Source organism: Cyprinodon variegatus, unplaced genomic scaffold (genome assembly GCF_000732505.1).
Source record: "Cyprinodon variegatus isolate N-32 unplaced genomic scaffold, C_variegatus-1.0 Scaffold170, whole genome shotgun sequence".
Classification (NCBI taxonomy): domain Eukaryota; kingdom Metazoa; phylum Chordata; class Actinopteri; order Cyprinodontiformes; family Cyprinodontidae; genus Cyprinodon; species Cyprinodon variegatus.
Window position 1 is genome coordinate 374,749 of NW_015150623.1, and position 24,791 is coordinate 399,539.

The following is a 24,791-nucleotide window of genomic DNA, read 5'->3' on the forward strand; positions in this document are numbered from 1 at the left end:
TAACCACTGCGCTACACACTCGCAACACGTGACACCCCTTCCAGTCTGCTACTCGACCTATGTAATTCTGACTCATGGGACGCCGAAATGGAGTCAGACTGCCACCTAGTGGCTATAGTAGTCACATGTTTTTCACACAATACATAAAACACGCGGAGCGTGAGTGAAGTGTAAATTTCCAATCAGCGCCCACTGTAGCTCAGACCATAAATTACTCCGTTAATAAATCTTTTTGTGTTGGTAAAATCAATCCCGCCAAAATAGTATATTCATCTTGAAAAAACAGGATTTTAGGTGTTATTAATATAGTAGGATATGTCATATGCAGTACACATGTCCTACTACTATACAGCTTAAACCCTCCCATCCAATGGTCATCAACCTGCCTGAACAGTTCCTGTGTTGGCAAATGGTCAGCATGAAATGGCTGTATTCGGCAATGGTAGTTTCAAGTTTGTAGCTCTGTCCACCTTGATTCCTAGAGAGCTGTGCAGTGATGATATAACAAAAATAATCTGCATTCAATAGGATGAACTGAAGGATCCTGTACCTGAGTTTTAATGACTATAGGAGGCCAAGCAGTTTTGTTAGCAATGGCATAAGGTCCTTGGCTACCCTATGCTGTTACTTATTAAGGATGGCTCCACTTTAAGTGAGAACACAGATAATAGGAATAGGTCCCATGATGGCAGGCAAAGAAACTCTTTCTCCCCCGGTTTGGTCACTGCTGGGGCACAGGAAATACAGCACAAACTTGAAGAGCTACTTATCTAAGATGTAGAACTAGTAAAGACCTGCTTCTAGTAAAGCCAATGAAATCTAAAAAGAGAAGGAACAAGTTTTTAGCTTGTTGGTGAAGATTCTCAATCATCCAGGTCATAGCTATTACAGAAAATTAAAAAAAAAAAAAACAATCCACTGGACATTGTTTCCCAGTTTGAAGATGTTTTGCTTCACATCCAGGAAGCTTTTTCGATGCAAAATGTCAAAAATAGCATTGAATTTGAAGCTTTATAGAATGGACCAAAAACAAAGCCTTGTTTTGGCTTAGAAAACATGCAATTTGAATGTGACAAACGGGTCCTCCCCTTTGGAATGGGGGTTTGTAGCTTCTGCCAAGCAAGAGATTGAACATAAAATGGAACCCTTCCCTTCATTAGAACTTGTTATTTCCTCAGATGTCTCTTTATTTCAGAGGTAACCACCAACTTGGTTTCACAAGGTTACTGAGGTTAAGGGAATGAAGCATGGAAAAATATGTTTTGGAAGATGCAACTTACTTTTTTTTTATGGAATGTTATCATTTATCAGACTAATGGTAAAATTTCGCCACAGCATTTGAAACAAAAATCAACGAAAGTAGTTAATTCAAATATCTCTCCAAAGAATAGAGGTATGTTATTAAGCCCACCTACAGCTATTATCTATCATAGAAACACTGTTAGACAAATTACATTGGATAGATCTGATGTAGAGCTCCTCTGGTAACAGCTCAATTTAGGCTTTCTATGACTAGGCTAGTAGATACTCTGTAGTCTTTGTTTTGCAATCAGTGAAGGATAAACAAATAGCTAGCTTTTACCACAGCTTTCCTCGCAAGTAGACATTCCTAAAGAGGTCCTAACGGACTCTGACTTCCTCCCACAGCAGTCTCTACATCTCCCTTAAGCATACGTGGGCATGGTTGTTTTTCTGTCCTGTCTTTGTCTGTGATGGATTGGCCTCCTGTCAACAGGGGACCCCTGCCTCCTGTTGAATGACTGCTGAAGATTGAATCCAGAACATAATTCTCTCTCAGGGTCACTATATCTGACAAGACATTAAAATTCACCTTTACTGCTCTCTTTACGGGGGATTTCTGTCAACCTTATCATCCACAGGAAGATGTCTCATGAAACAGGACTGTTCCTCCAACTAGATTTTCATATTTCCTGTGATGCATGGAGGTTTGCATCATGTGTGAGGATACAGCAATTGGTGCAAATCTGACAGAAATGCTGCATTTGAACATGCTGTAGTCAGGCTAAGGATAATGTAGAGGCAAGGGTGTATTTTTTGTCTTGTCTCTAAGGGTAGGGTGAATGTGTTAGAGGTATGTATGGGCATGTGTGCGTGGAGCCGTAACTAGCTGTTGGCATGTGTCTGGAGCTGAATGATTGTTTAATGAATATTACCTGCTCTGGGTCTGTTTGTTTGATTCAGAGAAAGGCTAAGGCAGGGTGCCAATATTTCTGTTGACCGCAAGTTTAAAGCTAAATAAGTCTGCAAGTCTACCTATTGTACAATGATTCACAGAAAAAGGGTACGATAAACATCCCTAACTGCAGTAAAAGCTTTACGTTTCCTCCTTGGATTCAGCACGTCGAACAGATCCCTGCTCTCCTCTCCGTGACACATTTTTGGATGATAGCTGATGAAGGTTCTCAGTCATCCAGGTCATAGTCATTCCGTAAAAATTCAAAAAATCTTTCCAAGATTTGAAGACGAAGACGGAGAGGTAGCGAAACGTCTTCAAATCTTAGAAACCAAGTCCAGTGGATATTTTTTGAATTTTTACGGAATTTTGGATGATAGTCACTTACAGATAAATTAACAATTAAATAGGAGATTTAAGGAAACAGCAGTAGCAGTGTCTCCACAGCTAAGACTGATATTTGATTGCACTATGTATGGTGTAAGGCAAAATTATTTCATTGCAAGATGCATTTATCCTACAGATAAAATCATACTTTCATAAAACAGCATGTAAGGTATCGACTCTGTTTGACAAACAACTCTCTCGCACTAGTCCGACTTGGCCATTTCAATAATACCTGCAAATCATCATTATAGGCAAACTGCAGCCTTTGAAGGCTGGATTTTCTTATATGTAGACCACAAGTGAACAGTGTAGAAAGTTACAAAATGGCTTAAATAGTTCCACCTTCACTTCATCAGTACATGCACCACACTTAAGGCTGATTTATACTTAGAAACAGTTAACGCAGATATGCCCCCGCAGACAATCTGGTGCACCCCTCTGAAATTGTAGGCAGACATGGGCAATGTGGAGTCAACAAGTCATCTCCATGTCATGTATTTAATCTACCCAGCCAATTAACCAGGTGAGTCCAATCTGCACAGGTTAATTCACAGTGAAGATTGGACTCACCTGCTTCAGTGGCTGGGTAGAACAAATACATGACATGGAGATGACTTGTTGACTCCACATTGCCCATGTCTGATTGTAGGTGACATCCGCTCTACTCTATGCGTATTTCCTGTTTGATACCTTTGTGTTGTTTGTATGATCGCCATTGTGGAAAACAGCTTGTGAAGATGGACCAGTTGCAGGAGCATGGTGCGCGAGAATGCTGGGACCCTTTTTCCACCTGGATCCCCGCTCTTTTTCACCCTCATGTCCCTCCTACATTGTCTAACAAATTCTCTGTGATAATTTGCCCAAGATACTTTTTTTTTGGAGCACCAGCACATTATTTGACAGCCGAAAAGCTGGAAACTCAATAGATTTATCCTCTTTACTCCTACAGATCATAACAACACTTTTAGATGGATAGTATTAAAAAAAACAGTTTGTTAAGATACTCAGTTTCATTTGCAAGGCACTCATATGGGGTGTGGACATTTATCTGACATTTTGTGTCAGATGAATTGCTTTGCACGAGTCTACTTCAAGGATCCAGCCTCTTATGCCATAATATTGCCACCGGGAATACGTCTTCATGTAATTTTATCACCAAAATCACCACTGGTCTCCAAAAGCCTTGTGGAAAAGTTCATTTACAGAGTTCATAATTTCTAAATCCTGCGTTGTCAGAAAAGTCTTGTAGACACAGAACATCACATTGACTCAGAAGTTTGCCTACAACAACATGGCAAGCTTTGTCCTCTGCACTATGGCACATGTGCAGGCCTGCCACAATTATATGAGAGAACTTTAAAAGCCATTTGCTCAGATTTATTAGGCCACAGGGCCACAGGCCTCTCTCATTTGCATAATCGGAGGAACAGCACCGCTCATACTCACAGTTCCAGCCCTATGTGGCTCATAAAAATGCCACCCATAATCTCCCACTGGCCAGAGATCAGGAATGTACATCTCTGCCACATCATTACATTCAGATGAGAGTTTGAAAGAGGCAAGCCTGTTATTGACGACCCAGTTGGCCTTGAAGATAGCCAGTTAATGTCTTTACATCCAGGTCAGGTAATAATTTAGAAGCAAAAACACTCCCCTGTTTTTTATGTTTCCTATGGCCCCTTTGCCCATAATAGCCATACTTTTAGCAGGCTTTGTCACTCCAGGTGTAGAACAGTGTAATCCCCCATATCACCTTTCCTCTTTGCACAACAGCACTGCACATTTGGGATTAAAGCAGATACGTAGTTGGACCAGATATCTTGCCATCGCCAGGGGTGGCTTTCAAACACAGTATGCTCGCCAAATCCATGTCCCTCCTCCCAACATCTACTGCAGACCCAGCAACCTTAGTAACTGACAGTTTCACAGCATTTGCTTCTGAGGTTTTCGTGGCACCTACGGTCACCATCCTCTGTCACCTCCGCGTTCACAGGGACAGATCCACACCAGTACTGCCCCTCAGCTACCGGATTCTGCATACCCCAGGCAGCACACCTGTCCGTTCACGTCAGTTATGATCACACAAAGGTCTTCCCTTTGGTCCACCTGAAGTTTCAATGCGGACTTCATGGCTCCCACCTCAGCGTGCAGTTGCACCAATTTCCTGAACAGACCGCAGATATCCATGTTTAATAAACAGGAGGCAAATTTCCAAATAATGTGAAACAAAACATGGCACATTTTCCTTACCTTCAATTTAGGACATTTAGAAAGCTTTTGATGTCATTTCTTTTTGAGCTCATTCATACAATATATTTTGCTGGGTAGTATTGCACAGTTCAAGCACTATCTTGGAGCCCTCTATAGACTCATCCTTCACAATTATTTTGCCATCCACACACCTGTCAATCTCAGATTTATGTCTAGATCAGCATGAAGCAGGGATAGTAGAAGTACAGGCTTTCCGAAAACACTTTCAGGTCAGCTGTATCTAGTATGGAGACACACCATCTTCATTAAGTTAAAAAACTATTTGAGTGTTTACAAACTAAAATTATGTAGATCTGGATATTGACTTTGATAAAGAGACCAAAGCAATATAAAATAAATCCTTTAGTTTTATTGCTTTTTTACATTATGGATTAACGTTGTTTATAGAGTAACATTAGTGTATCAATGTTTCTTTTTTTTCCAATATATTTTATTGAATTTTCCTTTTTTAAGGTACAATAAACTTACATTGCAGACATGAACTTCTGCACACTGGCATTCACTCATGTACTCACCATTCAAACCTGCATTTGTTCTAAAATATACAAAACTCTTTAGATTATGACACAGAAAAATAACAAGACCATATGGAAATACAAACTGTATTCAAGACATCCATTTAATAAGCTCCGCCTTCAGTCTCTATGATCCTCATATATGGCTCCCAGAGGTTCTCAAAGTCTTGCTGTTTACCCTTGGCGATATATGTTAATCTTTCCAGTCCGAGCCAATTTGCAATTTCTCTTTTCCAGAGTCCCAGGGAGGGGGCGTCCATGCTCCTCCAGCATAATGCAATACTGTAGATCTTCTGGCTTGAAGAAGTCCATAATCTATCAATTTGGTTTTAGTCTGTGATTATTTAAATTCCACTGGGTATATTCCTAGAACACAGATTTTAACCTCTAATGGGACTTTAACCATAAACACTTCAGATAGACACCTAATAACCTCCCTCCAAAACTTCTGAGTGTATCAATGGTTGATCATTTTATAAAAAGTTGTAGGATAAAATATGTTTGGAGCTTTCTCTGTTCCTACACCATTATTCTTTACATATTCATAGTTATAACTCTTTCTATACAACAAAATTTCACTTTCTGATTCATAGAGATAAAGATAGCTTCTTTCAGACAGTCTGGCTGGCAGTGCACAACAAAAGATGGAGAAGGGGCAACATTCTTACTGTTCTTCAAATAGCGTTCCTTTCTCATTCTTTTAAATCTTTGGTTTATGATCTGTAGCGCTGCTAAATGTACCGCAGGCCTTATTTTATCTCTGAAAATCGTCAGCAGTTTATCTATGATGTAGCTTAAACTAGAGAAACATGTTTAAAGTCCAATAAAGACTTTTCAAACTTAACAGAAGTCTAATGTAATCCTCCCGACTGTATACTAAAACCCCTTCTTTAGGTGTAGATTGTTTTGGAAATGTGTGATTTTTAATGCAACCTATTGATGTGGTTTTCTGTGGAACCACTTAAAGTGTATTGTTAAGTTTCCCAGTTTCTGTCTGGTCCTCCTGATACTCCACCTTCCAAGCTTTCTCATTTTGACCATTCAAACCTCAGCCCTCAATGTTTGGTCAGGATTTAGGCGATGGTTACAAAGGATGCATCATTAGAGAAATGGAAGGTAAGGTCTGAAATCTGTCATTGCTTTGTATGCAGCCCCCTTTACTTAGATCGCCCTGAATAAAATCCAGTGCAACTAACCTGAGGCAGCTCCTATTTTTTTTTTTGGTAGTTTCCTGTTTTTCCTGACAAAGTATGGACTTCTATTGGTCTCCTACCATTGAAATGCAATCTTTATGTCAATAATTGCTTTGAAGGATTTCCAGACCAGCAGTAGCGAAGCCGGTAATGAACCACTGTAGGGATGTTTCATTTATGTATTGATATGTATTACTATCAGTTTGCTTTTATTTAATATTTTAATCTTTGGGTTCATCATTTTCCTTCTAATAACTGTTCAGTATCAAGTCGCCATGAAGCAGCTGCAGCATGACCTTATCTGATCAGATGGCCCGATGCTCATGCTGCTTCTGTCTGGGAGGATTTCTGTTTACTCGCTCTAAAAGGCGGCCACTCTGATATCAACCAATCACGTCCCGCTGCTCACCATACGATTCATCTGCTGAGCTCTCATCGCCATGGAAACATTCACAGTAGAGGTATAACCGGTGTTCCCTGTCAGCAGGGAGGGAGGGGAGAAGGTGTCACCATGGTGATGGAGGAAAAAGGGATGCTTCAGTGAGCGGCTGTTGCCATGGAGACCCACAAAGCATCTCCTGGAGGGGAATAGAGGAAAGGACGGAGTAACAGGAAGTCAATAACCAGTGAAAGAGAACAGGAACCCGAGAAAAGCTGACATGATGTTTGACCTGGAAGAATTGTAGATCTTTTAGAGACAACACACTCCCACATCAATGCTTTTTTTTTTTCCTTTTTCCTTTTTTGAATACATTTGCTGAGCATAGAGTTGTTTTCCCCATCATACCTACAATGAGCTTTTAAACCCACAACATGTGGCGCTGTTAACAAACCTTAACAATGATTTCAGAATAATAAAGGTTTGTTGTGAAGTTGCTAATTAGCAACATGTTACCATTAGAGATGTCCTGAGGTGTTAAACATAATCACCTTCTAGAGAGCTTAAACTGTTTGGTTGCTCCTGTTGGTTTTAACCATTAGAAACATTTGTTTTTATTACTGCAGCTATAAGACAAGAATTATTTGTTCCACATGGCTAATAAAGAAAAAGAACACTGATTCTCATCTGCTGCTAATTGCAGGTTCCTGGAAATTAAACGGCTCTGTCTGTTTAAACTGTTATAACTCAGGCAAACCTTCTTTCTTCATATCCAGCGCTGTGTATTGTTAAGATGCAGTGGGTTTAATGTCTACTGACCCTAAAGTTGATCTATTTCTGTTCCCTGCCACACCTGCATGCAGGTATTGTGATCAGCTTGTTAGTCTGCATCAAGACAAGTCATTCTAACCTTTAGGTTGCCATAGTCGAGCTACAGGCTTTAAGTAACTGCGTTCTGGAAAGGCTGTGAGAGTTTGTTGGAAACACAGACTAGATCCCCGAGAAAAACCTTTGGCCCCAGTGTTCTGTAGTAAGCTGCTTAATAGGGGAGTTACATGCAGTGAACAGATGTTATTACAGCATGCAATTTTAATGATGAATACACTTCTTTTCCCCAAATATTGCATAAACACGTGCTGTATACAGATACAAATTATTCTCATAGTAGTTTGTAACCTGTATTAATCCATTCATATTATGTAAGAATCTTGTAGGTATCTTTAATTACCATTTAGGAAATCTTTCACTTCTGAATGTCCTTGTCTGTTATCTGTAAAATATCAACTGTCTTGCCTTCTGTATAGCTGCCTGCAGAATATAATTAGTTTTTCATGTACAGATTTAATTGCATATCCAAATTTTTTTTCACAACATGCAGTAAAAGAGACATACTACTGTATGGTGAAGAGGCTAAAGTTGTAATTGCTTCTTAATTGCTAATGCTAAAGGACAAGAAAGGAGTAAGGATGCAGACCTGCAGCACATCTGTCCATCCAGGAGTCCCATCGTTCCATGTTGACCATTTAGTCTTTTTGGGAGTAACTGAACATTGCAGTTACAGACTAAATGAGCTGCTAAATGTGACAAAAGGAAACCCCTTTCCATCAGTCCAGACCAGAGGGACAAGGCGACAGACATCAGAGTCAGTGAGGCGAGAAGAGTATTTGTGCTAATGAACAGCTCTGCTGGACGCCTGACACTGATTGCTGACACCTCCTCCTGCCAAGGCAGTAATGGCTGCCCCAGCCTCGAGGGCACTCAGGTGACAATTCCCAGCCTTTTCAGGCAATGCCATCGGAAACTCAGTCCGGACGAGAGTTTGGTGATGAATTACGCAGCTGTGAACTGTTGAGGGTACAAACTGTATGCGTGCTCTCATCTAAATATAAGGCAAAAGATTAGATTCAAATAGAAAACAAATTTATTTATTGACGATAAGCAGAAAAAATGCAGGTTCAAAGCAGCAAAGGCAAGCTGAAGCATACAGATTAATACAAGAGCAACACACACACACACACATATATATATATATATATATATATATATATATATATATATATATATATATATATATATATATATATATGATTGAGAGTAAGAGAAAACACAGAAGGAATTTACAAAGAAAGTAATCTGCAGGTATTAAGACACAATATTCAAGTTAAAAGACGTGTAACTGATTAGAGAAGTTCATTATGGGTATAACTTTTTGAATAAAACTGAATTTATAGATAGAAGTGATAATCATCAAACTAACAGATGCTGGGAGGGAGGCTCTGCAGTAACACTTTATGCAACAGCTTCACGGATGGGATGGGAGACATTGACCAACAATGGAGTTGGAAACACTGTCCAACAGGGCATTGCAAGAGTTTTTTTCAAAAGAGGGGTGGAAGACAATGTCCAACAGTGGGTGAGAGATATTATCCAACAAGGAGATATTTTTGCACTGTAGGATGGGGGACTTTGTCCCAACATTGGTGTGGGAAACATTTTTGCACAGTGGAGATGGAGACACCGGGGAGTGGGAGATAATATCCAACTGTGGTATGAAAGCTGTTTTTACAAAGTGGAAAAGGGGAAACATTGTTCAACAGTGGTGTGAGAGATACTTTTGCAGAGTCAGGTTGGAGACTTTGTCCAACATTGTTGTGGAGATCATTGTCCAGTAGGGAAATGGGACGCACTTATCCAACAGTGGAGTGAGACATCGTCTGGCGGTTTATGCACTGAAGCCTGTTTTCTTAGAAGTCATTCAATATTTCCCCACTTTCCTTGACAGGCCCTTGGCTGGTCCCTTAAAATTCCTTTTTCAACATCAATATTTGTACTAAAATATTCTTTCTGTCATGATTTGTGGACATTAACATCTAAAGAAAACAACTATCTCCTGGTCAGATCCTCTAATTCAGTGAAATGGTGAAGTCAGAGTTATTATGTAAATTATGCACGTCCAGGAGAACGAGGGGGTCACTCCAGTGGCTGAAAGTTGGGGGGGATTCTGCTGGGAGTTGGAGGGAAACGGGCTGCCATTCGGCTGGCGTTTGACTGAGAAGGGCCATTTTGAATGGCTGCTACTGTAAATTGAAACGCAAATGTTTTTCTCTGTAATCTCACCAGGCATGAGCTTCTGGTGTCATTCAATGTCTGAGGTTGAAGCATCACATCTATTTTCATTTTCACTATTACTATCAGGCAGGGTGTTGCAGTATTGCTCTCACTATCTCTACAGTCACTACGCCACTCCTTGAAAATCGGGTCAACGCCTCTGATTCAATCTCTGCTATAAACGCAGACAGAGGCTCGTTAAAGGACAAGCCAGACATAGATCCTCCTCTCCATCGCCTCTTATGAGACTTTTACCCAGTGTGATTTTTCATCATCGCACGTTTGGTTCTGTTAATAACTTCACAGTGAGACAGGCGCTGATTGATAAATGAGCTCAGAGTCAGAGGAACGCTGTTGATTGATGAGCCAGGGATGCCCTTTAGGAACGATTGATCGGCCTGAACGGCCTCAATAACAAGTTAAACTTTATTTCTGGTCTGTTGGTTAAATTTTCCTTGATTTCTTGGCAGTATCACTGTCACTAACATGCATGAACAATTACCTATTTAATGTTTATCAAGAAAACCTTAAATGTATGGTTGGGAATCAGAAATTCAGCTTCGCCATTGTTTCCTTCAGCAGAGAAGCAAGAGGTGATATGTTATTTAACACTGTTGATGGAAATGCAGGGGTTCCTCCAAATACCTGGTTTGATAGAATAAACTGTTGTTGGGGGAGTATTAAAAAAGCTTTTGAGACCTGCTGTTTCTGTGCAGTTCAGTGGTTAATGAACTGTTTCCGCCGTATTAAGACACAACAGCAGAAAACGTATTCCAGATGTTAGGACTAAAAACTCCAGACATTAAGTTTTAAAAAGTAACTATACAAAAAACACAAAAGACCTATAAAGTTTTGTGCCCCTAAAGAGTTCTGGGATCAGGGGTGGGCAACTCCAGTCCTGGAGGGTCTGTATCCTGGAACTTTTAGATATTTTCTTGACTTAACACACCTGAATCATGTAAACAGATAATTGACAGGACTCTGGAGAAATTAATTGCATATAGAGGAGGTAATTAAACCATGTGATTCAGGTGTGTTGGACCAAGGATGAATCTAAATGTTGCAAGAAACCGGCCCTCAAGGACTGGAGTTGCCCACCCCTGTTCTAGATGTTATTTCCATTTTTAAAAAAGTAGCATGTCTGTGTGGTTTAGCCAAAATTCAAATCTTCAATTATGGTATATGAATCCCATTTGCTAATACATACTTTGCACCTTGGTTTTAACGTTTTCATAACCTCGAATGCTCTCTTGTTCATAGTCCATAAGGGCTTTACTTGCTTGCATGGATCTGCATACTAGCTCTGACTCTCTCCCTTCATGTGTTTGCAGAAACTAGACAAGGTGACAAGTAAATATGAAATAACTTTGTCATTCTTTTCTTCTCTAAACAGTTTTTGAACAAAGATTATTGAAATGCCTCAGTGAAAGATAAGATATATATTTTTTTGTCTTTCTTTATTTGGACTTTTCACAACCTGTTCTTGTGGAGTTTTCTGTCGTCTTGTTTATCTGAAAAATAGTTTTTGGAATCTTACTTCATATCCTACAATATAGAGTGGCTGAGGACTTGGTTTTCAGTTAATAAAGCAACAACATATTTAGTTAACATGTTTTTGCACATTATAATAGTCTGGACACCTCAATAAGTTGAGACTACCATAAATTTACAGCCATTTTAGAAAATTAGTTAATCAAACTGAACTCAAAGTGCAACAACACTGCCTCTTTTGTTCTGGAAAGGCAGAAATGTGTTGAATCCTTTTTAGCTTTAATCTTTTGTTATGGTCTGATGTAATATAATGGTGTCGTAATTGTGCTGTGCATCTTCAACACAGCTTAAGTTGCTGATTCATGATACCATAATGATAAATCAACAGTGGACGATGTGATGTAGCTTAGACCTCAGAGTAATAAAAAAGACACCCTATGATCAAACACACTACTAAAAGCTTTGCTAATAACCAAAACAGAACAAAATACAGATATATGCTGCTACAGCCGAGTTTTAATCACCTCTACTGTCTTCTACTGCAATTTTCCAGAAATCATGGGCTCAGGTCTGCAAGTCTGGTAACTGACGGTAAACAGGAAAACCCTCAGCTTTTATTGGTTAATCACTTGGTCAAAGTTAAAGACCAGTAGCACAGAGAGTTGCTAGATATCAATGACCTAAAAGGTAAATGTCTAAAGGGTCTGTTTACAAGATGTGTGTGGTCTGTAGAGATGTTAGCGGCCCTTTTTCTGACAGTTGTGGACAAGACTGAATATCAGGGGTGTAGCAGTTCATCAGCAGCTCCTGTGGAAGGTTGCTTTGAGGGACTTAAAAACCTATTCCAAGCCTCACTCAGTGCTCGTGGTCAGTAAGCTGGTGATCCACTGATTGGTGGAGGCTGGCACAGTGAGGGGCTGATCTTCTGGTCGAGGATGTTTGGGTTGATGTTGTTGAAGCCTGAGCTGAAGTCTGGGTGGTTGAGATGGTGCAGCAGGAAATGTAGTCCCACTTTAACTGCAGGCAGCCCAACAAGGAGCCTGTCATGACCTTCAGATACTCCAACACCAGAAATCAAACGATTTCATGACTAGCGATAGCAAGTCTTTAGTGATTGATTTTCTGTTTCCCTTATCAACTTTAGATCAGGGTTTAAAAAGACTCGAACCAAACAAAAATTAGGAAAGATCAAATGGGGGGTGTTAGGGGGGGGGTAGGCGGTTCCAGATCACTGGGTAGTTGTGTTTTAGTTCAGAGGGTAAGGTTTAAATGGGGAACCGATTATCTTGCTGATTGATCTGTAATCAGGGATAGTTGGGTTTTGTTTCACAGTGAGAATATTGTACCTGGATAAAAGGTTTAAAGCAACAACAGATTCAATAAGAAATCTATAAACCATGCGATCCATGTTAAAACTTCTTGCTTGATTTTAAAGAATCACAATTCTTTCAGCATATAAAGACATTGTTTTTGCTTTTTTCAAACAAATGGTCTTTGTGCACCATAACAAAAACAGCTCAATGACACTTTCTGTCCACAGTTATCTCCACCTGCAGGCCATAGAATCATGCATTGACATCACTTCCAGAAGTTGGCTAAAACTGTCCTGCAGGGTCAGCAAATCCAAGCCCAGAGTGCTTATATTCCTCTCTCTGCTCCCACCACTGAACTGTCACTGTAAGACGAGGTGCATCCTCACTAATAAACGTCTCCTCTTGGCATCATTTCAAAGGGCTGCAAATCTAACCTGTTGTCAGGGTCGAACTCTTAAAGCAACCTGACCCGGCTGCAGCCTGAACTCTGTCCAGCGTGAAACCAAGCAAGAAATAATAAATCACCAGAGAGCAAAATGAGAGTAAAGCCCACAGAGATGATTCTGCTGTAACAACCCCCTTCAAACAGACCACTAGGAGACATCTTCTTGCACAGGTTGAATTCTAAGAACACATTTGAAGAATAATCACTTCTTAATACACTGAAAATATATCAAAAACCTATTAAATGTACTCAGACTGGGCTGTAATCCAAATGTATTTATATTAAGGAGTAAATCAGGACTAATATGAGTACCGTACTCCGACCTGGAGTTTAGTCTTTACTATTGCATAAATTTGGAGAAAAAATGTATAAATAAAAAAAAATTTCAGTGAGATATGGGCATGTAAACTTGCTGATGAAGCACAATGATATCCTTATCCTGGTGTGCTTCATTCCAGCATGTCATAGCAGTTATAAAAACCTCCTCTGGGATCCTGGCTTTAATAAAGGACACACTCTTATCTTGTCCCTCTGTCTGAAGTCATTACGACCGCGCTGCTACCGCCCTTCCTCACCGCTATTTGCATAAAACTGAGTGATTTAACTGTCAGAAATGCAGCGTCTGCACTCACTTTATTGAATCTCGTCCATAAATTGGTTGTTAGGAATCCTCCAGGGGCGTATCAGCACCAGGGAGCCCCATCAGGGCAGGACCTCCTCCGGGCTAAAGGATGTAGAAGGAATTAAAGAGGATGGTTGATCATTAATGCCACGTGACTTTGAAAAGCAGTTAAAGCATATGAAGCTGTTGGATTTGGAATAGTTTTAAACATCTTAGTATGTTTCAGTATTTACTGGGACGTCAGTGTATCCTAAAGCAGATATTTTCGCTGTATTTGAAGGTGTTATTGACCCATATGATGAGTGAAGTGAAACTCTTTGACCTTTTGCTGTGATTAAAAAACAAAAAAACAAGGAAAAACAATTCCTCCACCTCTCTGTCCTCTGTTTGTCCCCTGCTTGGATAAAAAGCTTCATTACTTCGACCTCCTCCATCCGAGACTCCGGGTTTGGTCTAACACTGTCGGCAGCAGGCCTTGCCTCACCTTGCCCTTGCACAGGAGAATAGATGGAGAGAGAGTTCTCCTTTGATGTCCTGCTGGCTTTTTCTCTACAGGAAAATCTTGATTGCCAATCACAACACAGATGGGATTCTGTGCTCCATTTATTTGTCCAACAGGCAGGTAATGGAGTACCACAGAGAGTCTCAGCGTACATCCACACTTTTAGTTCATCTAATAATATTAACAGTTCAAGGTATAAATAAAGCCACAAGATAACTCGTTCAGTTTAGCATTTTATTGTGTGTATTTTTATATCTTTCAATCTAATTTAAACATTTTTGTTTCACTGACATTAGTTTGTTTGTTTAATAATTTGTTTGAGCTGATTTTTTTGATATTATCCAAGTAAAACTAGTTTTGTTCCATAAATAATCCTCAGACAGTCTCCTCTTTTGTTGCACTCTACGTTTGTTCCTTTTAGTTTGTTTTTGCAATATATATATATAGACAATATAAACTTCTTGTTCAGGCTAAAAACAGAACACATAAAGTATAACATCCTGATTAATGATTTAAGATATTCCTGCTTTCAGTACCCTCCATGTGCTGCATTTAATGGGCATCCTCCTTGCTCTCTGTTTAGAACAATAAATGCTGAACCCATAAATGCTGAACAGATGGTAGATCTATATCTGCAAATCATATTGAGCAAAGATCGATGCTCTTTTGCTTGCAACAGGACTAAAACCAACCTTAGAGGAAAAACAGCTTTAAGCTGAGAGAGCTGAAAAGTATTACCTCTCCAAAGAAGTTTCAGGAAAATCCCTGATTGGCATCAATCTTTTTCTTCATTGTAAAGAGTGAAAATCCAAAGCAATTTATAAATGTTGATTTTGTGGTTTGAATTGGGGTAGTATCTACAAATGTAAGGATAAGGACGACCAAAAAAGTCTGTGTATTAAAACGGCATATTAATGCTATAATTGCAGGGGTACAAGCAAGGATGTTAATCTCTGTATTCATCATTTGCAGAGTAAAACAAGTAACCCCATCAACTCTAGAGGTCTCCAACTTAGCCTTTAGTTTGGACTCCTCTGCTGTGGTCAGGTAGATGACTTGTAGTCGTTGGATTCACCTTTTGGGAGAACTTAATGAGGCCGTCTGTTCCTGTTTAGCTTCGATGTCTGGTATAAAAACCTTCTGGACAATCTCAGGTTATTGAGATGTCCTGGTGGATGGTAGAGGACAGACTTGCTGGCTGGATGTGAAGACTCTGTTTTTCTTACCCATATCGCCACATGCATGCTCAGGATGTTGCCAGATGTTTGTCCTTTGATCGAGTCAGTGACACATTGCAATCAGCTGGGTTTACTAAGAACGATTTCTTTTATACATTTCTGGTAAAATAAACTACATTTAATTGAATTGTTTTATAACTGGGATCAAAAATATGTGTAAAAGAACAGTTATTTCACTAAAGTAAAATAAACCCAACAAATAAACTGGCATGAGGTGCTTTATGTGGAAACTGATGTATGTCAGCCTTAGTTATAAACTGAGCATTAAGCTTTTTAAGCCAAAATAGCTTTTTTGTTGGAAGTACAGGTTGGTAGTATTTATTTGTGTTTCTAGTTTTAACACCAGGGGGCAGTAGTGGTCATGGTCCGTTAAACATGTGCCTGACTTATTTTAGGTTTACACTAAAAAAACAACACATTTATAGTTTGTTCTGTTTAAGAAATAAGTGAGACATGAAAGCAGGAGAAACATTTAGACCCAATTTCCTAAAGCCCAGAATAAATGGGTTATAAAGTCACCCCAACCGTTTATGTTTCTTAATTGCCAAATATCTGCCTGTGAACATCCAGCATACTAGTCCAATGTCCATTATTATTTAATAAAGGCACTGAGCAAAACCAGAAAATAACTGGGCTAAGCTCACTGGTCATAGATATGTAGCCTCATTTCAAAGGAAGACATCACCCTCTAGTGGTAGCGACAAAACAAACCTTTTTTTTCTCCAAAATTGTTGCTCTATTTTAACAGATGTATCTCATAAATATGACACTGTTATATGTTTTCTAAAAATGCAATCACTGCATGGGTGCTTCAACTGAACTGTTTTTTTTTCTTTCTGCAGATTTCTAATTGTTCTGGGATGCTTGATCCTGGCCATACTGACCACATTCAGGGAACATGAGAAGGATTCGGCACACTGGCTGGTTATACTGGTGAGAACGACTCAGTCCCTCAGCAGCCGATGTAACTGAAAACTCCTAACACACAAAAAACACACATGCAGCCAGTGATTGAACATGTTGTTTCTGCAGGAAACTTTTGCCATCTTCATATTCGGAGCAGAGTTTGCACTGAGAATCTGGGCAGCAGGTTGTTGCTGTCGCTACAAAGGATGGAGGGGGAGGCTTAAGTTTGCTCGTAAACCACTGTGCATTTTGGGTAAGGAGGTGGAATCCTAAGTATGTTACGTAATTAGATTGATTAAGTCTTTTTCTTTTTATTTAAACCAATAATTAAATACAGAGTGCTGAAAATATGCTATGGTTAGATTTGGTGGGTTTAAAAGTAAAGGGAAAAAAAATATATAGATGAGAAAAATTCCAAGTTGTTTTTATTTTCTGTCCTGAAAGGCAAGTAAGTTTATTTATACCCTTAAAGGGCAGTTTTTTTTTTTTTTTTAAGAATTGTCCTTTTCTTTTATTCTCTCACTTACCTTTCAGGGCTTCCATAGAAAACACTTAAACCTCAAAAATGTTCAACTATCTGAGCAGAGCGAGTGGGAGTAATAGAATCTCTTTTAGCATTGCCCAGACCAATTCAGCAGCTTTTCAGAATGCATTTCCCGTAACTGGTCTGAAATCCTCCTGTCAATTATTTTCTGTGAACATCAGGACATCTACAAACTCATTGGAGCACCAGAAACTCTTAGTTTGTCCAGACTTAGAACAGCTTCAGCCGTTTAAACTCCCACCAAAGATCTATGGAAGCCTAAATCCAACCTTACAGACCCTGCAGCTCTTAGCTGCGACCAGGCTGCAGAAACATCAGCCCAATAATGATCATAGGTTTCTCCTTTGCTGACTGATGTGGATGTGATTGATTATTATGTTCGGTTTACATCATACACAAAAGTACATAAAAATGATGTGATGGGAGTTATTGGATGGCACATGTAAAACGTCCCTGTAGTTCCACCACATGGTCCAATACCCCCTGTGGCTAAGAAATGCCAGTTATTACAAACATAAAATATTGAATACATCCCTATCCAATGGTACGGACAAATTAGAAATATATGGAATGGGAAAACTGCAAAATATCAATCAGAAATAAAGCTTTGTTAGATGTATTTCTAATACATTTTGTCCATTGCAGCTTTCTTTAAAGCTATATCCAAATAGTAATGAAAGCTTGTTGTTGGGATATAGCAGGCCTTTGGATGTTTTGTAGCAGCTTTGCCTCATAAATGGTAAATGGTAAATGGCATGTACTTATATAGTGCCTTTATTCAAGTCAGCAGACTTGACCAAAGCGCTTTACACTTCATTCATTCACCCATTTACGCACACACTCACACAGTGATGGTGGCAAGCTACATTGTAGCCACAGCTGCCCTGGGGCTCACTGACAGAAGCGGGGCTGCAGGTGAAGTGTCTTGCCCAAGGACACAACGACACTGAAAGTCGGAGTCGGGGCTTGAACCGTCAATCCTTCGATTTCAGAGCAAACTCCTACATCCAACTCTACTAAGCAAAGCCACAAGAAACTTTTACTAAACTATCCTTCCTGCCACCATAGAAGCTTTAGAATTATGTTTAGAATTATGTTTTTTTTCATTGAACATTGAGTAAAAGCCTCTGTGGACATCTGCATCCTATATCTCTTGAAAAACTTTGAGTAGTAGATTTCTTTTCAATCTTAAAAAAATGTATTGTTCTTCTACTAAGACTCCTTAATTTATCAATCTTCCTCTTACAACTTTTCCTGGCTCTTTTCTAGACATCTTCGTGCTTATTGCCTCGGTGCCAGTGGTGGCGGTGCGAAACCAAGGTAATGTGTTGGCCACGTCCCTGCGCAGCCTGCGCTTCTTGCAGATACTGCGGATGTTACGCATGGACCGGAGAGGGGGGACGTGGAAACTCCTTGGCTCTGCAATCTACGCACACAGTAAGGTACGGCTGAAGGAACTCTAGAGAGAAACAAATGCATATAAAAATACGGAAAGTTAATCCCATCAATGATTCAAGTTGCTTCTAAGATTTAGAAAAACAGCTAAAATGACCAATTCTCTTATTTTTATATTAATCTTTTGCAAATGTGTGAATAAAAGCTCAAAAAGCCTTTGAGACACAGATGACTTCTGGAAGTTGTCATGTAGTTTCAAAGGTGATGCTTTAAGACGGAGAGTTCATCACTGTTATTGAGTTATTGATCTACATGTTACTCTCTGCAGACTTAAAGCCTCTTCTGCTGCGGTATCATTTAGTTCTTAGAGATGTTTTCAGATTTACTTGTCACTCAAAGAAGAATCAATCAATTCTCTCAGGGGCGAGGCGATCAATAGAAGGGAGATTGCATTTGTCTTGATACACCTGAAAAATATAGCGTCATATAAACAGCATAGGCTTTGCCACTGGGAGGTTTTAACATTGGGTGTTGGTGTGTCTGCAGGAGCTGATCACAGCCTGGTACATTGGCTTCTTGTCTCTGATCCTGGCATCTTTCCTGGTGTACCTGGTAGAAAAAGATGATGGTTCTGGCAATGTTTCTGACCAGGAAAACCCCACGGCGCAGACTCAGCAGCAGGACTTTGACACATATGCCGATGCGCTGTGGTGGGGGCTGGTACGTACAGTATGGTGCTAGACAATACAATGCCGTCATAACTATACGGTATTTGCTAAAATAACCTTTGGACTGTAGTGTTGTTCGGTGAATACATGCCCATCTGGTTGTGTCTGGAGAAAAAATGAAAGTGTGATAAAAACTCAAATCATAGTCAGGCCATTCACTCTACGCACATAGTGTCTGACATTGCTGTCATATGCATAAGACTGTAAAAGTTTTTGAAACATTTACATGTGAGTTGTATTGCATACCATAAAGGTCAGTGTTAAATACAAAAAAGTGCTCAGAAGGCTTCCAGTAAAGTCCAAAAAAATAATAAAGAGTTGTTACAATATCGTGATTCCTTTATCTATACTGCTTTATTTATAAGTTAAGTTGAGGGTGAACAGTCAGTTATATTATTAAAGTTTTTTTTTAGGGAGATTGTAAGCTGGAGTATTTTATTTTCCAATTAAGCCCTCAGAAATGCCATGATACAGCCACACCATAAAACGGGTGGCACCCACTAAGAAACTCATCTTCCCTTTGAAGACAAGTGTCTGGGTTGGAAGAAAACTGCTTTATTTCATAACAAATGATACTGTAACAACTGTTGACTTTGAAAGGCTTAATATAACAGAATATAGGTTTTTTAAAATTTGTCTTTTGGGTCCAGCAATCTGGGGATGAACGGTAAAATAGAATGAAAGCAGCTTTATATAATGCTTTAGTTTCAGCAAACATAGTTACATTGTGTATATAATCTTCACCCCAGTTTTAACAGTTAAAGGCCAAGAGTCCTTTTCCATATAAAGAAGTATTTGTGTACAAAGGACAGTCCAACATCCACGCTAAGAACAACCATCCGCTGTAACCAATGTTTCTGGTTCTAAAGTAGGAAGATCACCTGTCACAGCATCTTTTATAAAGGTAATGTTGTGCCTTTGCAGCAGATCGACAGAGATCATGTGATTCAGATATCTCTTCATTATCTCCGTTCTACAGATCACACTGACCACCATTGGTTATGGGGACAAAACCCCAAAGACTTGGGCTGGGAGACTGTTAGCTAGCACTTTTGCTCTGATCGGAGTTTCCTTCTTTGCTCTACCTGCCGTGAGTACATTATTTAATGTAATGGCCGTACGCTGATAAGATATGTTGTTATGGATAATGAGGTTCATATTAACAAAAGGTGAATCGTAAAAAGATGTCTTAGGTGTTGTCTGATAGGTTCTAGAGCAAATTTCTTCTCACCAGTTAAAAATAAATAATTAAAAAAGAGAAAGAAATGAGAAAGGTAATACTTTACATACCATCTCATTATTAGGCAAATCCAATAGAAAGTAATAATATTATGTTTTTAATTAGAATGGATTGAAATTGAATTACATTCAGTGATGCTATTTATAGTGGATGCATTAAAAAAGTGGTTGGAAAACTGCATCTAACTGCACTAACTCCTTTATTGTAATGCTGCATCCACGGCCACAGAGGCGGCCACAGCTAAGATGATGTTTGACAAAAACAAACATTTCCCTACACTAAAAACTGAAAACTTCCCATGCAGTGCTGAGTACGCCCTATGCCATACATCAGCTGATTTAGTTGAAATGAAACAATGGTTTATTTTGAAGTGTTTGCAGTGTAACAAGAGAGAAGCACGAAGTAAAGTTATTCTGTACAAAAAAAACAAAATCCTGATTATTGATGATTTTACTTCTTAAAATCAAATCTAAAATGTGAGTTTTAAAGTTTTTGTCCAAACAATAATATGAAACAATAAAGTTATTTGCTGTGTTCTTTTTGAAATAATTTTATGTTGGGCAAACATGAAGTTGACATGCTTAACATTTCATGTTCAAGCATAAAAAGAAAAAACAATAATGTGAATAGATCAAAGCAGCTTTAAAGAGTTTTTTAGGTTAACTGGTCGGTCCAATATTAAGGTTCAGTGTAACTTAGAATCAGCAGACCACACTGTTGATTTGGTTTTGATTGCAGGGGATTCTCGGTTCTGGCTTGGCTCTGAAGGTCCAGGAGCAGCACAGACAGAAGCACTTTGAGAAGCGCCGACACCCGGCAGCCGGGCTTATTCAGGTGAGACCCAAGACCTTAAAGTTAAAGAAGAAGGATACTTTTCTGACAAGATCAGACTTATTCTCTTCATGCCTGGTGGACATACGTATATGGATGTACAGTCACATTTCTGTTCTGTTCTTTCTTTTTTGTTTTTTTCTTTATCCAGTCTGCCTGGCGGTATTATTCAACCAATCCAATCAGGGACGATCTTATTGCCACATGGAGATTTTATGAAACCATCATCTCTCTTCCCTGTTTTAGGTAAGTGATTTAGTTTCTCATCTATATGTGGAACACATAAATACATTTTAGCTGACTTTATGTCCTTTCTCTCTGTATGAAAGGAAGGACACCCTGGAGGCCATGGTCAGGTAGGTCACCGAGCTCCTGCAGAGATGCTGTAAATTACAGAGCTGTGCCCACAGTAAAGACTCTCTGATGAAGCTTTAATTAGTTCTACAAACTGCAGATAGATAATAATGAAGATTTCCTAAAATACTCCACCCAATGTGTCTTTAAATAGCTTTATATATTAAGATATTAAACCATAACTCGGATAAATGACTTATTGAAGATCTTGAATATGACCGCCCACTCACTCTGCAGTCTCTCACACCAACATTAACACCGTTTAATCTGAGGATATTTTTTGATTACTTATTAGAGAGTCCATTAGCTCTGGCTAAATTATGACTGACAGTTTAGGTCCATTAATTAGAGCCGGAAACGAGGAGACTAAGGGGTCTGAGGGAAGATGGATTTCCACTTTATCACTCAGCTCAGTGACAGTAACAAGTTTCTGCAGTTCATCAAACTCTGAGATTTCACTGGAAATATTAGATTTATTGATAAAATATTACCACTTCTGGTCTACTGAAGTCATTATGGGTGCACAGCCCCCACCCTATTTATTGGCACCCCTGGTAAAGACGTGTTTTACTGCAGTCAAGCTGACCAAGGTTGTGTATTATAAAACCTACACTAAAAGAAAAGCACAGCTCAGACAAGAAAAGGTCAAACACAAGAAAGAACCTCTAAACAATCATTGGCATTTGTATCAGCAGCTTAAAGCATTCATAAAGAAAAAAAATAAACTAATCTAATTTTCAGGTATTCGGCTGTAGATCAGCTAACGTGGTTGGGGTCATCATCCTGTGGATGATTCACTTGGGGCTGAGATCTGTTTTTTTTTTCCCCCTGCAGCTGTGAAAAAAGAGGCCACTTTATAAGACACACCCTGCTTTAAGAAAAGACTGTCTTTGGGCTTTAAATTATCCACGTTTGAGAGTCGTAAAGTATGCAATCTAAAGATCCCATGCACCTTAACACTACCACCAACAACTGTAACAATTGATCCAAGTCAGGACAGACCATTTTAAAGAGACATTTTGTACTAGAGAATTATTTTTAAAATAGCCTGTGTATTTAACCCTTTAAGACTCAAACATTGTTTGATGAGCAGTCTGCCACCTCCGTAGTTCGGCACTGATGCATCTATAAGCCTGTAGCCTTGTTTCCCTGAATAAACTTCGGATTGGAGGTTCCAGCTTTGGTTCTGCGGATTTGATGTCAAGCGCATTCATGTTAAATGGCTATAACCTAAGAACAATCAATGCGTTAGAAGCGAACAGCATCCAGCTCAACTCAGACACCAATGGAAAATCCACTTAAGGTGAAAAAAAATAAGATACAAATTGTCAAGTATGAACTACACACTAAGAACTATGCTCTTAATTGACAAGAGTGGCATCTGTGTGGTCCTCTGGTGCCCATTAGATCCTATTTCCTCATGTTGTGCAGAAGACAATGGTTTTTGCAGTAGACAAGCTTTTTAGACCGTTCACTGTACAGTATACAAAAGCAGCTGCATCACATTCAGTTGCTTAAATCTCCCTTTCCTGTTCTGATACTCAGTTTAAACTTCAGCAGTTTATCAAGTGTAACTAAATGCTTTGAATTTCCGTTTGTGTTAACAGTAATTGAACAGTATATGACCACCAAATTTTAGTTTGAAAGTGTCCCTTGGCTCAGTTTGTCAGCTTTAAGTTTCACATTTCCTCAGTAGCTGTAATGATTTATTACCACCATCAGCATTTGGCTCTCCTTATTGTATTCATTATCTCGGCTCCTTTCTCAAGAATCAGTGTTCTTTTTTGTGTCTACGGAGCTATCTTTATCATTTTCTCCCTGTGAAATCCTGCTAGCATTTATATTCCCTTCATAACACAGAAATAAGAAGATGTCAGGTATTAAATGAGGCAGTGAGACATGGACACAGAAAGGAATCTCATCCTATAGGATCAGCAGCTGGGACAAATGAGTTGGACATTATGAGTTTGCTTTGACGGAAGAGGTGGACCTCATCCAATAACTAGAACAGCTTTAACAGAAGCCTAATGAGCTATGTTCTATGTGCTTGGTGAAATTAGAGCTTTCATCAACAGTTTCATGGCTAATCTTTTCCCGAACAGAATATGATCCTCCATCTGAGGTAATTTACAGATGGATGAGTGTTTTGTTGATGCTGCCAGGAGACCCTTTCAGATCTTCTTTTCCCAGTTTATTGTGATTCCCTTTATCTCTACAAAGTTTCATTTTTTCAATAGAAATAACAAGATTTTCAGTGTAAAGACGAAGCTCCTTGAATAACTAATTTGTGTAGCTACAGTGAGCTGAAAACATTGGGTCCTCTGAGCTGTTACAGATAAGATGTTACTTTATTTTCCTCCTGTTGTGTCCCCTCGTTTAGAGAGATCCGAGGGATAATCACATCTCATTTTCTGCCCTTTATTCGCCGAGGAGCGTTCAAAAAGAATAGTCCCTCCTTCTTTAAAGCGCTCCCTTTCTACCCCCTCTCAGCGCCGTAATCTGCCGTGCCTTTTCTGCCCTGAAGTCACATAGAGGCTCATATTGTGTCGTCTGTGGGAGCAAAGTCCCTGAGAATGCTCCACATTTTAGAGGCCTTGTTTAGGCCGATGTCGGGTCCGATTACTCCCCCCACCTCCATGCCTCTTCCGAGGGACACAGGAGTCTTATTTTACCAAGCGAGCTGCGTCTTTGTCCAGCCAAATATTGTCACAAGACCAATCTCCTTGGGCTCTTTGGTGCTTCCTCCTGCCTGATGGACATCTCTGATTTGTAAAACCAGCAAACCACAAAGAAATCTCTGGATAGTTGAGGAAATAACCTCTAGATAGGAAAGGGGGTCAACATAATGTGTGTAAGCAATAATTCAAAACAAACAATCAAATGAAATATTAACGGCTCAGCAGATACAAGTCAAACCTCTGCCGTGCCCATCTCTGAACACAGAGGTTATTCTTGTAGATAATCTGTGTGATAAACCACAAACCATCAGGGATGTGGACAAACTGGAAACATGAATGAATGATCTGAGACCACTTTGTTTTATCACACTCTGGGAAATAATATTAAAGAAAATCAAATGCTTCCCTGCAAATAAGTTGCTGTCAAACATATTAACATAAGTTGTTCTAATGAGGG

General features: G+C 39.3%; 1 protein-coding gene across 3 annotated transcripts in view; it reads left to right on the forward strand.

Annotated features, from left to right (window-relative positions):
• The window catches only part of kcnq3 (potassium channel, voltage gated KQT-like subfamily Q, member 3), an 87,046-nt gene that overhangs the window by 53,047 nt on the left and 9,208 nt on the right, over window positions 1–24,791 (forward strand). For all 3 annotated transcript variants that reach the window (XM_015378315.1, XM_015378314.1, XM_015378316.1), the window contains 8 exons: window positions 16,501–16,591; window positions 16,691–16,817; window positions 18,378–18,550; window positions 19,050–19,223; window positions 20,211–20,321; window positions 21,210–21,305; window positions 21,454–21,548; window positions 21,632–21,658. In XM_015378315.1, coding sequence (XP_015233801.1) covers window positions 16,501–16,591; window positions 16,691–16,817; window positions 18,378–18,550; window positions 19,050–19,223; window positions 20,211–20,321; window positions 21,210–21,305; window positions 21,454–21,548; window positions 21,632–21,658 — 894 coding nt within the window. The remainder of the gene's footprint in view (window positions 1–16,500; window positions 16,592–16,690; window positions 16,818–18,377; window positions 18,551–19,049; window positions 19,224–20,210; window positions 20,322–21,209; window positions 21,306–21,453; window positions 21,549–21,631; window positions 21,659–24,791) is intronic.